Here is an 18126-nt window from a genome sequence, read left to right on the forward strand (position 1 = left end):
AATGTCCTACATCTTTCTTCATAAGCAGTGGCCAATGCTGAACATTGCTGTTATCTAATTATTTACATTTGATAGCCATCATGTAGTTCATTATTTAGAAACTCAAATTCTTACTTTGCACAACGGCCATACCCTAACTCTGCTAAAGCAGATAAGTGCAACTCTTCTGTTTCTCAGGAGTGGTTTTGCTGTACGGCACCTCCCTAGTCAGGTATGTTTGGGACCTGACAGGTCCTGAATGACATAATTAGCTGAACCAAGGGAGGTCCACAGCTTCTGCACCATGGAACCCCAGCCTCTTCTGCTCCCCAGAAACTCCAGGCTTCCCAGGGCTGTTACAGGGCTCCGGCAGGCAGAGTCTCCAGCCACAGCCCTACTCTCCAGCGTGGGCTCTGCTCCCTTCTCCCCTCCGGGTTCCCCCTGGTGCTGCAACACAGTCCGGCTGCTGGCCATTGCTCTGCACCCAGATCCTGCCCCACTAAGGCAGGTCAGGCCCAGCTCCAGGACGTTCTGTTCCTGCAACATCCAGACAAGAGAGTACGAGGTTTAAGAGGTTCAACCTGTAGTACTCTTGGCAAATAGATCAAAGTGATCAATCTAACCATGCAGTCAGCTTGTTATGAAGTCAGTGACTGCATGGGGCCTAAGAGCTCTGTGCCTGCATGTTGTTGCAGGATAGGGACCTAATAATCTATCATATTTTAAATGCATTTATTGTACCATAGTGACAGAGAGAGAGGCGTGTTAGTCTGTATTCTATCAAAACAAAAAAGCACTCATGTAGCACCTAAAAGATTAACAAAATAATTTGTTAGGTGATGAGTTTTCGTGGTACAGACCTACTTCTTGTGCCATGTTTGCTATCCTCAGAGTGAAAAGGAGTTCACCACAAACTGTTTTTTTTTTTTTTTTCCTCCTTTCAGAGCCACATAAGTGTACTTTTGAACAGAATAGTGAGGAAGTTACTGGACTGGGACATGGGAGAGCAAGCTTCAGGCCTCTGGTTCTGACATGGATACTCTAAGGAACCTGAGGAAGTCACATACTGTCTCATTGTCTATTCCTCAGTTCCCCATGGCTACGTCTACACGTGCACCCAACATCGAAATAGCTTATTTTGATGTTGCGACATCGAAATAGTCTATTTCGATGAATAACGTCTACACGTCCTCCAGGGCCGGCAACGTCGATGTTCAACTTCGACGTTGCTCAGCCCAACATCGAAATAGGCGCAGCGAGGGAACGTCTACACGTCAAAGTAGCACACATCGAAATACGGGTGCCAGGCACAGCTGCAGACAGGGTCACAGGGCGGACTCAACAGCAAGCCGCTCCCTTAAAGGGCCCCTCCCAGACACACTTGCACTAAACAGCACAAGATGCACAGAGCCGACAACGAGTTGCAGACCCTGTGCATGCAGCATGAATCCCCCGCTGCAGCAGCAGCAGCCAGAAGCCCTGGGCTAAGGGCTGCTGCCCACGGTGACCATAGAGCCCTGCAGGGGCTGGAGAGAGAGCGTCTCTCAACCCCCCAGCTGATGGCCGCCATGGAGGACCCGGCAATTTCGATGTTGCGGGACGCGGCTCGTCTACACTGTCCCTACTTCGACGTTGAACGTCGAAGTAGGGCGCTATTCCTATATCCTCATGAGGTTAGCGACTTCGACGTCTCGCCGCCTAACGTCGAAGTTAACTTCGAAATAGCGCCCGACGCGTGTAGACGTGACGGGCGCTATTTCGAAGTTGGTGCCGCTACTTCGAAGTAGCGTGCACGTGTAGACGCAGCTCATGTGTGAAATTAGAAGTCACTTCTTAAACAGGCGTGTGGGTCGTAATGTTGGCTCTCATATTAAAGTGTTGAGGTCCACATAAAGAGATAGAACTTCACTATTTTTGGAGCATCAGATTCTGTGTATTTGGTCTCTGTAGTTATGGTAGATGGACTAAAGAGAGTTGATGGGAGAAGTTCTGTTGTGAGGAATTAGGGGTAAGTCAGCATTTCAGAGACATAAAAGTCAGTCATGCAACACCTTAAATGGCTACCACCATGTATCATTACTATTTTAGGGATATGAAATCAGGATTTTCCTCTCCTAGTTAGGATTTGTATTATTATTGTCACTGTCCCAAAGAGCAACCATTCTGAAAGACAAGACATAATAGCTGGATGAAACAGACAAGCAGGTCATGGTGGAGTGCAGAGATAACCGAGGATGAGACAAACAAATAGTTCAGGATGAAGTGGGACAGGAGACTGGGTTGACACTCTTAGCCACTCTGGGGTAGAAATCACAACATTCCACTTGATTAACCATTGCCATGGTGAAGTTTACTGTTTGTATATATATGAAGAACATAGAATCATAGAATCATAGAACATTAGGACTGGAAGGGGCCTCGAGAGGCCATCGAGTCCAGTCCCCTGCCCCGACGGCAGGACCGACCTCTATCTACACCATCCCTGATAGACATCTATCTAATCTGTTCTTAAATATCTCCAGCGAGGGAGATTCCACAACCTCCCTTGGCAACTTATTCCAGTACTTGACCACCCTGACAGTTAGGAACTTTTTCCTAATGTCCAGCCTAAACTTCCCTTGCTGCAGCTTAAGTCCATTGCCTCTTGTTCTCTCCTCAGAGGCCAAGACGAGCAAGTTTTCTCCCTCCTCCTTATGACACCCTTTAAGATATCTGAAAACCGCTATCATGTCCCCCCTCAATCTTCTCTTTTCCAAGCTAAACAGGCCCAATTCTTTCAGCCTTTCTTCATAAGTCATGTTCTCCAGACCTTTTATCATTCTAGTTGCTCTTCTCTGGACCTTCTCTAATTTCTCCACATCTTTCTTGAATTGGGGTGCCCAGAACTGGACACAATATTCCAGCTGAGGCCTAACCAGCTCAGAGTAGAGCGGAAGAATGATTTCTCATGTCTTGTTCACAACACACCTGCTAATGCATCCCAGAATCATGTTTGCTTTTTTTACAACAGCATCACACTGTTGACTCATATTTAACTTGTGATCTACTAGAACCCCTAGATCCCTTTCTGCTGTACTCCTTCCTAGACAGTCTTTTCCCATTCTGTATGGTGTGAAACAGATTATTCCTTCCTACGTGCAGCACCTGACGTTTATCTTTATTAAACTTCATCCTGTTTACTTCAGACCATTTCTCCAATTTATCTAGATCATTCTGAATTATGACCCTATCCTCCAAGGTAGTTGCAGCCTCTCCCAGCTTGGTGTCATCTGCAAACTTAATAAGCATACTTTCTATGCCAATATCCAAATCATTAATGAAGATATTGAACAGAACTGGTCCCAAAACAGACCCCTGCGGAACCCCACTTGTTATGCTTTTCCAGCAGGATTGAGCACCATTAACAACTACTCTCTGGGTACGATTAGCCAGCCAGTTATGCACCTACCTTATTGCAGCCTGATTTAATTTGGACTTGCCTAGTTTGTCGATAAGAATATTATGCGAGATCGTATCAAATGCATTAGTAAAGTCTAGGTATACCACATCCACTGCTTCTCCCTTATCTACGAGTCTCGTTATCGTGTCAAAAAAAGCTATCAGGTTGGTTTGACATGATTTGTTTTTTACAAAACCATGCTGGCTGTACCCTATCACTTTACTACCTTCCAAGTGCTTGCAGATGACTTCCTTAACTACCTGCTCCATTACCTTTCCTGGCACAGAAGTTAAGCTAACTGGCCTGTAATTTCCTGGGTTGTTCTTATTCCCCTTTTTGTAGATGGGCACTATATTTGCCCTCTTCCAGTCTTCTGGAATCTCTCCTGTCTCCCATGACTTTCCAAAAATGAGAGCTAACAGCTCAGCTACCTCTTCTGTCAGCTCTTTGAGGATTCTAGGATGCATTTCATCAGGCCCTGGTGACTTGCAGACATCTAATTTTTCCAAATGGTTTTTAACTTGTTCTTTTTTTATTTCAAAAACTAACTCTACCCCTTTTCCACCAGCATTCACTATGTCAGGCATTCCTTCAGACTTCTCTGTGAAGACCGAAACAAAGAAGTCATTAAGCATCTCTGCCATTTCCAAGTTCCCCGTTACTGTTTCTCCCTCCTCACTGAGCAATGGCCCTACCCTGTCCTTGCTCTTCCTCTTGTTTCTTGGAACATCTTGGCAAGCTTCAAATGATATATTGGTCATATTCCTTAAAAAAACTGCACCCGATGAAGCCCACAAAAGCTTATGCTCCAAAATATCTGTTAATCTATAAGGTGCCACAAGACTTCTTGGTGTTTTTTCTTTAAAAAAATGGAACACGAAAGGAAAAACAGTTTGAAAGAAAAGTCAAAAATGAAAGATAATGCAAGTGTTTGATTGGACCATGTTCTGAACTCATTCCCACATTCCTTTCGTCATACGCTCCCTACCCACTCCTTGATTTCCGACTATGTTATAGAAATGGTAAATACTTTAACTGAAAATATTATTTTATATAGACTATTAAACTCTTCCCAAAGTCTTCTGAAAGTGCAGACACAGTACAAGAGGAGCTGTACTAATCATGTAAGCAATTACATATCCAAGTGATACACAGCAGTATTTTACTTTTAGAATTTTGCTATTAGAAATTCATAGCAGCAGCGAATGGCACAAAAGCAGATACTTTCATACAGCTCGGCTTCATATAATTATATAACATAACAAAATTAAATTTTGGAACATTATGCTGGCTGTCACGTACTGTTAGAATGTTAGAGCTCAAGAATTTCTTATAGTACACTGTACTCACACTTTAATATTTTTTTTAATTGCTTTTGGTACCTTGGTCACTTTCTTGGTTAGATAATCAAACAGGAAAACACAATACCAAGATAATCTCCTGATCTTGGGAGTCAGGAGGCAAAGATTCTTTCCCCAGTTCTGACTCAGACTTCCTTTGTGGCCCAGAGTAGATAATTTATCCCTTCTTTAGCTAATTTACAGAGAATTCTCTTTATCCTCTTTCCCTCCAAGCCATATTCTGCCTGTTCTTGTGGCTTGTAGATTTTATAGAACAGGGACTTTCTATTTTTGTGCAGAGCAACTTGCAATCACAGCTTGGACCTACCTGTTGGTGCTCCTGCAATACAGATGATAATACTAGTTCATGGAGAAGTTTTGTCGGTAAATTAGTTATTTGAAAATGCATTGAGATCTTGTGATGGCAGTACAGTATATATTACATTACATTGTATCACAGACAAAACTATTGGTGTCAAAGCAGAAAAGGTATGTCATTCACTGACCTTTTCTATATCTGGTCCAAGTTTTTAATGACTCAGGTAGAAAATAATTTTCCTGAGCTTTGATGCCAATTAACTGGCACACAGGAATACATTCGCAGCTTGACTGCGTATTTCCATTTATTTCTTAATTAGTCACAATGACAAAGGTTGCAGCTTTAATTAATGTGGTGTAGTGTTATAGCAAGTTTAATTTAGAAGTAATATAGAAGGGTCTTTCTCTTAAATTATTTTTGTTGAAGCGTGATGTGGAGTGAATATTGGATTTTCCTTTTTGCAATAGAGAGCATCTTTGCCCTAACCTGTACTAAAGAGAGTCTGCTTTTGTGCTCTGTTGCATATTGTGCCCATTGATAGAGAAACAGTTTTGCTCTATTTATAAAGACATAAGAGTGAACCTCTGCAGTAACAGGGGATTTGGTAAAGATTCTAATAGCCAGGGAGAAGGAAGGAGTGGCGTAGAATCATTGAATCACAGACCTGGAAGGGACCTCCATAGGTCATCTAATTCACTCCCCTGTGCTCATGGCAGGACTAAACATTGTTTAGAATATCCTTGAGGATTAATAAGTGACACTGAAAGTGTCTAGAAGCTAAGCTAAATTTTGTCCAGTTTTATGAAAATTTTAACTTCATTCAATCTGCAGAATACTGTATGTTGGATTTCCATTGCTGTGCAAATGAATGCTCTATCTAATTACTTTTCAGCCAATACTGTGTGCAGTGCAAAGTTGCCTTGTAATCAGCTTACAGAGTGTGCATCAAGCATTTAATTAGTACCCACGGAAGACACCATTTGCTAGGATAATGGATGATTATATATAGAGGGCCATCTGGTGGTATAGTACTTAAGGCACAAGGAGCTCCTATAATATTTATATTTATTCAGTGTAGTCTAGTCATGTGATACAACACATTGTAGTATTCAGTCTGTTTGTGTTTTGGTTTAGTGATTGATTGTCAAACAGGCCTTTATATCAGAGATAGGGCAAATCAAAACTCAGAATATGAGTACCCCTGTATTTGGAGGAATTTTTGATGTGAATCTAGATGTAAACTGTCAGCTCCTGCCTATTTTTGCTTTTTAGATTTAAAATCAAGACATAAATTCTGTCTAGAAACGAATTGCTAGGCAATACTGTCTACAAAGTATAATTGCATAGGGGGAACCACTGCATTTTGAACTTTTTCTTTAAGTCCCTCGGAATTTTTTTGGCCCAGGAGTGGGGTGTGAAAGTCAGGATCAGAGTACTCCTAGTTAGTGCAGAGGTTCATCTCTCACATGGGTGTTCACCATGGTCCAGAGCGGTTTCCAGTTGTGCAGCAAGCAAAAACCCACAGGTCCTCACCCATTAAATAGTTTGTTTACATTCTATGCTTGGACTAACCTGCCCCTCACAGATATACAAACTGTATCTCACTTAGCCACTCACAAATTGTATCATATACACTGTAGTGTTTTTAGATGGCCTGATTATATTTAAAATAGGGAGTGTTCAGTACATGGAGAAAGCAAAATCTTATGAGATATTGCAGCTTAGGTTGACAGAAAAGGGGGCAAGCTCGAATGGGCCTGTGTGGCTTTCTTGTATCCCAAATATGTAATGATCATTAGAAGATACTCACTGAGACCACGGATATGAAGTAGCCTCTCTTCTTTTTTCCCCCTTCCAGGTGGTATTAAATGCCCAGTGTGCAGTTTTGTGTATGGTACAAAATGGGAATTCAACAGACATCTTAAGAACAAGCATGGCCTGAAATTAGTGGAGCATGATGGAGAATCAAACTGGGAGGTAAAAACAAAATTGTTGCATCTTTGCTCCAAAATTTTCAAAATCTTGAAAGAGAAAATATAAGTTATGAAGTAGAAAGTGTGTGAAAACTATGTTATGAACTTCCTTGCATGGTGAAAATTTACTCCGGGGGAATTCTGTACTTAAACAATTACAAATTCTGCACACTATAGATTAATTTAAAATTCTGCTTATTTGTCAAAATAACACCATGTAACCATGTCAGTTTGAATTATTTTGTTAATTTATTTCAAAATATCTGTCAAACAAGTATGTTTGCAACAGTAGATACATACAAAAAATTTTCCCAGAAGTAAATAAAACTCCATGCAACGATCCAGTTCCTGTTTCTCTGCCCTCTCCCCATTAGAACGCAGTTGTGGGATGCCCTCTCATCTTCGAAACCTCTGGCCACCATTAGGGGCTTCTGGACCCACCAGAATCCAGCTTGCAGATAGAACCAGGACCACCATATCCAGCTTACTAAGACCATCTGCACCCCACCCACCCCCAGAATTGAGCTGAAGATGTCCCTCTCCAGCCTAGACTCACTCCCACCTCCACCCCCTTCTGTTCTCCCCCAGAGTCCAGGACCCAGAAGGAGAAATAGCCTTCAGGGCATGCTGAGAACTGCAACTCTCAGCAACTGTCTAGTTCCCTCTCCCTCCACATGATAGTGTTTGCGAGCTGGACTCTTCTGATACACTGGCCCCCTCCTGGTGACCAGCAGCACTGCAGCCCATATCTGTGGAGGCGGGAAGGAACTTCTATATGCAAAACATTAATTTCTGTTCAAAGTTTGCATGCACAGCAACACAGAATTTACCATATTAATACCAGGTCCTTCTTTTCAGCCTATCTGCTGACTGCAGGGTATTCAACTACGTTCTGTCCATAGTTGCCATCCACCAGTGTCTTCTAGATATAAATATTTTGTCCTATCTGGATGATTGGTTGATCGGGGCAGATTTTATCAGGAGGTGTTGGTGGCCATAAGTGTGACCAGTTCTCACCAGAGAACATTCTTTCAAGAAATGACATTGAGAGTCTTGTAAAGGGCATGGTTCTTCATCACAATCATTCCTTATGCAGGGCCCCCTAATATTATGGGCATCAAAGCTCTTTAGACGCCCTGAGGAAAAGAGGGGTCGCAGAAAGAAGACCATTCAAGCTGTAAATTCGGTACTGATAGAATGCAGAAAATTTGAAAGGATGGTTAAGAGTCTTCATAAAACAGCTGGATCCCTCCAATTGGAAATATCTTTTCTTTTCAGGAGGACTGAAACCAGGTTATCTCAGATGAGTAGGTACTGAAAATTGTGGATGAGAGAAGTCTAGTTCCAGTCTCTCTCTGTCTGCCAGTTCTTGCTCTCTCTCTCTCCAAGGTCCCTGTTCATAAGATACTGTTAAAGGAGGAAGAAGCCTTCATGCAATTCAGGGTATTGGAAGAACGGCCTGTTGAATCCCAGGTTGGGGAGGGTTATTCAGATTATTTCCTAATTCCAAAGAAGAAAGAGGGCTGGCACCCCATTCTGGAGCTCCAATGACTCCAACACTTCATATATTGCTTCAAATTGAGGACAGTGACTTTCATTTACCTTAGATCCTCAATATTGGTTCACACTCAGTTTATAGGACAACTGTTTCTGCATTTTTCTACATGTTAGTCTGTAGCTTCACACATAGCAAGCACTCCTTTGGCACCTACATTTAGACTGCATTTGTATCTCAAAATAATTTATGCCAAATGGCACAAAAGTTCAAAATAAGGGCCTATTCTGAAAGTTCCATTACCCCCTCACAATGATAAGTAAGGGAAACAGAATAGCTATTTCAAGTGCAGGGTAAAGCCACAGAGTTGCTATTTCGGGATACCTCTGATACACCTTTGTGTCCTGAAATGGCAATCACAGGCTAAACATAGCCCTAGAGACTACCATATTTATTAGGTTATGAGCTTTCATGGGTAAGAACCACTTCTGCAGAAGAAAAAGTAGTAATTCACCTTGCCCGTTAGAAAATGAGAGGCTGGCTGGTTGCTAGTCACATTACCAATACAACATGGTTCCTTTCAGTCTCTCCTCAGCTCCCAGATAATTCATGAAGTGCCTAGCTGGTGAGAACTCAATCATCATGTAGGCAAGTTCTTGAAAGAGGATCTCCTCTAAACCAACTTCAGATACAAAGCCTCTTGAAAAACTAAATCTCCACATCTGTGCTACGCCTAAGAGCCTGTCACCTAACATACACAGTATTAGGACTCTGTGAGGAACCACAATCCAAATAGTGATGGATTATCACTGTGTTTTACATCAGCCAGCATGGAGGGTCTCAACCTCTTTGCTAGGAATCAGTCCATTTGTGGTAATGGTGTGTTTATCATCATCTCACTCTAGTGGCCCTCCAAATTCCAGGGTTTGAAAACACCCAGGTGGGCTAGCTTGACTGACAGTATTCACAAACCTGTGAGTGTTCCGTCAGTTCTGTGACGTATCTTCTGCAAAGTGACTAGACCTGTTTGCCACACGCAAGAATGGTGAATGCTAAATATTCTGCTCTGGGCGTGGGTGGGAGACTGAGGGAGAGAGGAGCTCAGTCTCCCTGTCAGGTGCATTACTCATCCCTTCAGCTCTGAGCCTTGTGTGTTTATTCATCCATTGCATCCGTACTTAGGATCCTGGTGAAACTCAGGTTAAATGCAGCCAATAATATGCTGCTGACCCCAGCATGTAACAGTTTTGGCTACATAATTTTTGCACACCCTGTAATTGGTAGGTTCCTCAAAGGCATCATCCATGTCTTTCCTCTAGTCAGACAGACCTCAGCCTCCTGGGACCTCAACATTATGTTTTAGACTAATGGGCCCCCCTTTGAACGTTTAGCAATGTGTTCCTTATGCCAGCTGTCTATAAATACTGCTTCTTGGTGATAGTAAACTCAGCCTGAAGAGTAGGAGAGTTCAAGTCCCCAGGACAAGATCACCTTATGCAGTATTCCATAAGGACAAGGGTGACATTGAGGCTTTGCCTAAAGTTCTAGTCCAAAGTTGTTACTTTCTCCTGAATCAGATGATTCACTAGTTTTATTTCCTAAGTTTCATAATGGTCAAAGGGAGGTTTTCACACCTTACATGTGGTCAAGATTGACTGTTCAAGAATTCTCTGATACACTTCCTGGCCTTTGTTGATCAGATGAGCAATCTGCTGGTATCTATTCTAAGTTTTATCTACATAAACTCCTGATTTGTATCAGAACCTGCTACACAGTAACTCAGACCCATTTTCACAGATAGGAGCCCATTCCACCACAGAATAAGCCGCCATCTACAGTAGTTCTAATATAAAGGGCTTTTCTGTCTGAGAGCTCTGTAAAGAAGCTACATTGAGTTCAGTTCACGTCTGCACTCAACACAGTTCCCTGACAGTGGACCCCAGATCACAAGCCTGGTGTGGTCATATTATTCTGCAGTCCTTGTACCAGCAGATTCTGAATCTGGGAGAGGTTCTTCAATGGGACAGAATTTTACTCTATGTAAAGAGATTTTTGCTTGTGAATTAGCAGAAGTGGTATCTCTGTGCACAGTCAATTGGGGAACAGTGATTTCTTATTCCATGTTAACCACTTGTATTCTACAACCTATCCTTCTGCCCTTTTACCATGGAATCCTGTATCACTTGGGTTCTGCTTTTGGGAGGGAACTGAGGGGTCATTGTTGGTGCCCTACCCTTTATGCCCTGGGCTATTGGAAGAAAGTGCGATCACAATGAACACAGCTCTTCACATCTCATGTGTATAGGGTGCATACAAACTAGTTGCTGTACTTGAACAGCATAACATGTTTTGCAAGGTAAATATCCAATCTTCTTGACATAAAGGATCATTTTCTGACTTTAAAGTAATTTGCTCAGATTTAATTTGCCATTGTATTTTAAAAAAGAATTTGACCCAAAGTGTCTACCTTAGCATCTAACAAGTGGGAAATTAGGTTATTAATTATAAATCACCTGCACAATAAAAATAAAGTCAAATTAACATGGCATTTTGTAAACGAACTTGAGGCAACTCTCTGGGAGTCAAATAAAAGTATAAACTTATGAGTTAAATCATGGCTTTCATGGCAACATTTCCCTTAACTTCAGTGGGACAGAATTTTACTCATGTTGTTTCACAAAGTATGCTATTGTAAATCTGCCATCCAGTATTTTTCTGTTTAAACTTGGGGCTCTCTGTAACTCTCTAAAATTAAAATGAGATCATTGACCTGTTCTCTAGCTAACAACTGAAATGTCTGAGGAATCATCCACTCAGTATCTGCACATTACAGAAGCTGAAGATGTTCAAGGGACCCAGGCTGCTGTAGCTGCATTACAGGACCTGAGATATACCTCAGAGAATGGTAAGGGATATTTTTAGATTGAAAAGGGAGAACAGTTCTTTCTTTTTATCAGAGTTTCCAGTTCTTGTAAAGGAAATATTTATTTTTCTGTATTGATTTTTCTGAGGTATTGCATGTATGGTAGTGAGATACTAATCTTGAGTGTGGTTAACATACCTTCGTAAAGGGCATCCACAATGATTTTTAAGAGGACAATGTCAAGCTTTTGGGGCCACAGAATGGTCTGCCATAAAGCTGTTAGAAACTGATAAGGCATGTTGACCATTTTTTAACATTTTTCGTTCACCTTACTGTTGACATAAATCATACATGATTACCAGTGCACATCTAAATACAGTAAAACCCTGAGTTATGTGGGGGTTGTGTTCCTGCAACCCCTGCATAACTCAAATTTTCATGCAAGTCAGGGTGGGGAGCTGGGAACCAGGCTGCCACTTAGTTCTCAGCTCTCCACTGCTTGTGGGACCAGGAAGACTGACCAGGACACGTGTCAGGGGGAAGGTAGGGAGAGGGGGTGCAGGCAGCTAGGCAGGCTGACAGCCACAGAGCAGCTTCAAGTTGTGCTTAACTTGCATTAAAACGAGTTACGCGCAACTTGAAGCCGTGTAATTCAGGAGTTTACTATAATTACCAGTGCACTTATAGCTATGTATACAGAGGTCATCAACAGTTAGTACAGCAGTGATTTGACCTCACTAAGCTATTTGTGGAAGTTTCCATATGAATTATAGAAAATGCTATAGCACAGTCAAATAGCATGGCAGAATAAATGCTGAATGTTTAATTACAATCTTCTAGATAACAGTTTTGCCTTGCTGCTAGAGTCAAAGAGCCAGCAGAGAGCTACAGTTGAGTAGCTGACCTATCATATTCTCATTTAATTATGCTGATACACAAACAAGGAAGTAAGCCTACCAGAGCTGTATCAGCTTGCATTTGAAAACAAACAAGGGAGCAGTAATTAATGTTTGCTAAATGGAAAATGACAAAATCAGGAGGGAAAGAAGAAATTATTTTCAGGCTTCTGAGAGTATTAAAACAGCAGTAGAGCACGTGGATATGATTTCAATGAAAAGACAAAGGTCTCTGTGGTGTGTCATGGAGTATTTTTCACAGGATCCAGTTTTTGCAGCAGATCCATTGTTATGAGTTAGTATAATTCATTCTTGAAATGGAGGGAATACAGTTTTGAGTAACATGTATATTTTCTTTGCTAAGTATGTTAAATTAGTGGCAGACGGAACTTTAAAACATATTTAAAGGGCACATGCCACTGACGATTTATAGACATTTTTATTCATTTTTTTCCTGGTGGAAATTCTGAATGAATTGGAGGAGTCATTTGCAAATTTTTGCACAATCATGCATAAATTTAAATTTCAGATAGGAACAACATGGATTATGTTTACGCATAACTCCTTCAAAACATATTTATTAGTTTAGTGTTTCAAACTTTGTTCAAAATATTGGTTTGACATGTTTCCATTGGAAAACTTGAAGAAGAGTAACAACTTTTCCAGAGGCAGAGTTATACTGACATCCTAGAACAAATCAAAACATACATTAAAATAAGCAGAAATAGTTTTCACTTCCCCAAATAAAATAATATTGACTAATACAAAAAAGCATGTCAGCTTCATATTTGAAACTAAACTGTATGGCGTTTGAGGTCAGGGACTCTAAAGAATGGGCAAGATCCATGCTAATGACAATACACAAGAAAGGAAGTGCATTGGTGTGCAAGAACTACAGAACGGTTGTCCTAACGAGTCACCTAGGCAAGGTGCTGAAGATGGTGCTGACAGACACTGAGATCGAAGATAGAAGAACATCTAGTGGATGAACAAGCAGGATTCAGGAAAGATGGAAGTACCATTCAGCAGATTTGGCGCTAAGATTGATAGTGGAGAAAGCTCAATGAAAGAACAAGGATAATTACACTTGCTTCGTCAATTTACAGAAGGCATTTGACAGTATAGATCAGACAATGACTTGGGCAGTGTTGGAGTCGTATGGAGGGGATAGCAGACTGATACGGTTGTTGAAGGTTATCAACGACAACACAGAGGCAGCAATGAGAATGTGCAGAGAGTTGGGAAGTTGGTTTAGAATGAGTAGAGGTATGAGACAAGGAGGTCTGATATCGCTAAGTATCTTCATCATGCACCTTGAGAGAGCAATGGACAAGATCAAGGAAGAGGTAGAAGGGATATTGGTGCACAGGATGAGAACTAACAACTTGATGTTCTCAGATGATATAGTTATCATTGAGGAAGATGGAGAGAAGCTAGCAAGAATGGTGCAGGTGATGAATGAGGAAGGGAAGTGATACGGACTGATTTTGAACATTGATAAAATGAAAATAATGGTATTTGGAGATAAGGAAATAGGAAGGAAGACCAGTGAAGACGGGCTCCAACTACAGAATGTAGAGAAGTTCACATGTCTGGGGAGCAACATATTGTGTGATCTAGACTGTAAGAAGGAAATAGCGACCAGAATAGCGAAAACAAGAGTGAGTTTAAAGGTAATGGATCAGATGTTGTAAAGCAAAGTAACTAGCTTAGGAACTGACCATCTTGAAAATGTGTGTATTCAGCAGCATGTTGTACAGATGTGACACATGTGATAATGAAAGATTCACAGAGAAGGATATTGGCATTTGAGAGGAGTTATTATAGAAAGATCCTGAGAATAGGATGGATGCAGAAGGTGACTGACAAGGAATTACACAGGAAGATACAGCCAAAAGAGAGCCTACTGCAGATGGTTATACAGTGGAAGTTACAGCTATTCTGGCATATCTGCAGAATGAATGATAAATGAAAAGTCAAGGCCCTGGTATATGGCATAATGGACAGTTTGAATAAGAGAGGAAGACTCCACAGAAAATGAGTAGATGAAATAATAGATTGGTGCAGAGCTAGTCTACAGAAACTAAGCCACTCTGCACTGGGCAGAGAAAGATGGAAGGAAATAGTGAGGGGGGCATGGACACCAAGAGGCACTGAGCCCATGGTTGATGATGATGATGATGATGATGACTCCTGTATGGTTGCCTTTGTTCTGTGGGATGATGAGTTAAAGCAGCTTAGTGCGGCAGTGTTCAATGTGATTGCCACTCACGGCGAATAGAACGCTGCGTTGTGGTGAATACAGCTCTTGAGCTGCATGTGGGTCCTGCAGCCTTTAAAATTTAAAGTCTCCAAGAGCCACATGCGGCTTGAGAGCTGTATTCGCCACAACACAGTAACGCTGTTCCCGGGAGGATCTGCACACGAGGAGTGCTGTCCACCCACTCTGTGCACGCACCCCACCTCTTGGTGGGAGAAGCACGTGGCAGTGGTGGCAGTTCCAACAGCTCTGGTGAGTCTCCAGCATTTAGAATGGAGGGACGAGGGGTGCCTGGCTCTGGAGTAGGGCATTCGGTTAGAATAGGGGGAGGTTGGCGGTGCGTGGCTCTGAGGTAGAGGGAGGGCATTTATTTACAGGGGGGACCACTCTGAGTATCTGGCTCTTTGGGAGCCTGGCTTGGGGTGCAGGAGGGAAAGGGCATTTATTTAGAGGGGGAGCAAATGTGGCAAATATGGAAAGATGACAACCACAAGTGTGACGTTCTTTGAATTCCTATTGGACACCTCTGGCTTAGTGGCTGCTCTGACATATGCAGCCTGACTATCAACATAACATAGTCTGCCCCATTGTTTCATTCCAGAAACATCTAAAAGAGAGATTGGAATTCCTCTCCACAAAAGGAATTTTTCTCTGACTAGTTGTGACCATGTCATCTCCCCTTTATGCTGCTGTAGGGTCATAACTAAGGTTCTATATTTTTGCTATTCTGACTGTTCCTTTGGCAGAGTCCCACACACTGAGAAAATTTAAAAGTGTGGGGGAAAAATGCTGTAAGAATATAGAGTGATCAAGCATGATCTTTCTAAAGAGAATTCATTTTCCCCTTCAGCACATTACTGACAAAGGTGGATGTTGTAGATTGAGAGGAACTGTGGGTGGTAATGGTAGACAAGCAGTTTACAAAATAGCTCCTGATTATAACTTTAAAGTTCAAATTCTGTTAAAGATGAATGATTAGCAATACTCATGTGAAGTCATAAGTTTTGCAGCTTTGTAGTTTTACAGTTACAGCTGTAAATTCTGCCTATTGAATGTTTAATCAATATGTTCTTTTAGCTCACTTTTACATAAGGATAACAATGAACTATGCAGGTTAATTTGTCCTTTTCCTGAAGATGCTTATTTTATGTATACTTTCTCCTCTGGATCCACTATTAAAATTTCATGTTATTGAGCTGTTATAGCATATAGCAAGAGTTTTTCAAGTGTGGGTGAAGAGTTTTGGAGCATTTTGATTTACATAGCCTTAGAATTATATTGGCTATAATTGTCGTGTGTCCATTGTCTTTCTGATAAGGTGAAAGACTAGACCCCACAGCTATAAACATCCTTCAGCAAATCATTGAGTTGGGTTCAGACACTCATGATGCTGCTGCTGTTGCTTCTGTAGTTACCATGGCACCTGGAACTGTTACAGTGTTAAAGCAGGTAAGAGCTCTTATGTTTCTTAGAAAATATACATTTTATTATAATTTTCCTATGAAATATATTTCACAAAGGAAACGTCTGTCTCTTTAAATGAGAATGCAATGAAGACCAACTTTTGAATATGAATATGTTATGAATTGTAGAAAATTGGCAGAGCTAAGGACAACAGGGTGTTTTTTAAAGCATATTAGAAACAAAAAAGACTTGCAGTGGTGTAGATCTGCTACTAGAGGAAGACAGCAGTAAAACCCCCAATATGTGTGATTTCAACTTCCGCTTAACATATGTTAAAGCGAGCTAAGCACAAGTCGAAATCCCCTCCCCAACTCCCTGTTCCATCTGGGGGAGCCGGGGAGAAGCCACTCTACCACGGCTGTTTGTCTGCCTAGCTCCCACCAGCTGTGGGAAGCCTCTCAGCCATGAGGCATAACGCTGCTGTCAACAGATTCTGTCGACAAAAAAGCTGCGTAGATGCCCTGGCAGGGAGCCCTTCTCTAAACAGACAAGGCATCCAGAATGGCTACAGTTATAGTACAATGATCTGTCAACAGAAGTCACTGTTGGGAGAGTTTCCCCAACAAAACTTCTGTCAACAGAGTGCTGCCACACACAAAAAGCCAAATGGAAAAGCATTTCATTCTGTTGACAGAGCAGCTGGACTGCCGTGCCTCTCTCTCAACAAAACAGGCACCCAGAAGCACAACAGACAGGGCTGCCCATTGTTCTGGATGCTCTGTCTGTCAAGAGAAGGCTCCTCAGAGCATCTACACAGCTTTTTTGTCAACAAAATCTGTTGACAGCTATGTTATGTCTCGTGGCTGAAAGGCAGAACACTGCGGACAAAAGTGCTGAGTTTTGTCGACAAACTGTTGACAAAATGCATTTTGTGTGTGGATGTTTCACCAGTTTTGTCGACCAAATATCTTTCTGTGTATTTAGGTAGCCTTGCTATCTGGTTTCTTGTTTGTGTTCCCATGAAAGGATGGATTTTAAGGTTATAATCCAGTCCATTTTTCTTGATCTTTTAAAAACTTCAAACAGCATTAACATGACTCTACTGATCTGCTACTGGTCTTACTTTGGACAACAGAAAAGTCTTGAACATTTTTTTTTGAAGGCTGGCTTGAGCCTGATGCTTTGTCAACTTTAATTACTGTTTACCCAGTTGTGATTTTAAAACATGGCCATATTTCATTTTCCTACTGCAAGATCTATTTCAAATTCTGTCCTGTGACCTTGAGTTCCTCCTGTGGATTCAGGGATAAAACCAAAATGATTCGGATATCAGAGTATATCAGCATCATCTGTCACTAATTTCCCACTTTGATCCTTTAATTGCCTGACTGAGTCTTTGCTTATAGAATCATAGTGCTAGCAGTAACGATGCAAAGCAAGGATTATATGTCAGTTTGTAGAAAACCACTGCATAGTATTTTATACTGCAACTTGTCTTCAAACATGGGCACCTGATTGTATTAATATGTACGTCATGTCTAAAACTAGTGCACGTTACAGGCCTGTGCTTCATAGAACCACCTACAGCACAAAGGCTCAGAGCTCTGCTCAGTCAGCTTGGGCTCATGGGGTCTTTCACAATGAGGTTAGAAATAACAGCACAGACATTCCCACTCAGGTTGGAACCTGGGCTATGAAACCTGGTGAGGGGGCAGACTGAGCAGGAATGTCCACACTGCATTTTTTAGCAGTCACATGCCCAGAGCTCTGGAACTTGATACTGTGGAGTTTAGTTTGCTGCCCAGATATACCATGAGTCACATCTACACACTGTGGACTTAATCCACCTCTGGCACCAGCATAAATGAGAGTGCATTATTAGTAATGATGGAAAGCTCAACAAGTGGGGAGTTTCAGGAAATCTGTTGTGAGGCATGGATCAGGCAGCCACTCCCACATAAGTGGACGGTGCTAACTGAGGGGGCTTTTGGCCATGGCTTGCACATCCCTCAGGTATTCTCTGCCAGCAAGGCTTCTGTGGATCTCTGCCCACATAAATCAAGACTGGTCTTCCCTGGTGCAACCCCTAGGGATGACGACAATGCAAGCACCGCCTTACCTTCTCAGTAGGGAATCCATCTGTGGATACAGCAGCCCC

The 18126-nt window shown here is 41.8% G+C and overlaps 1 protein-coding gene across 2 annotated transcripts in view; it reads left to right on the forward strand.

The window, feature by feature from the left end:
• ZFAT (zinc finger and AT-hook domain containing) overlaps positions 1-18126 on the forward strand; it is a 188457-nt gene that overhangs the window by 162869 nt on the left and 7462 nt on the right. Inside the window, exons 13-15 of one of the 2 annotated variants that reach the window (XM_074986624.1) lie at positions 6936-7054; positions 11327-11450; positions 15883-16013. In XM_074986624.1, coding sequence (XP_074842725.1) covers positions 6936-7054; positions 11327-11450; positions 15883-16013 — 374 coding nt within the window. Of the gene's footprint in view, positions 1-6935; positions 7055-11326; positions 11451-15882; positions 16014-18126 lie in introns of those variants that run through there. The other variant, XR_012644333.1, reaches the window with a different exon arrangement.

The sequence above is a fragment of the Carettochelys insculpta genome, chromosome 2 (assembly GCF_033958435.1).
Source record: "Carettochelys insculpta isolate YL-2023 chromosome 2, ASM3395843v1, whole genome shotgun sequence".
Classification (NCBI taxonomy): Eukaryota; Metazoa; Chordata; order Testudines; family Carettochelyidae; genus Carettochelys; species Carettochelys insculpta.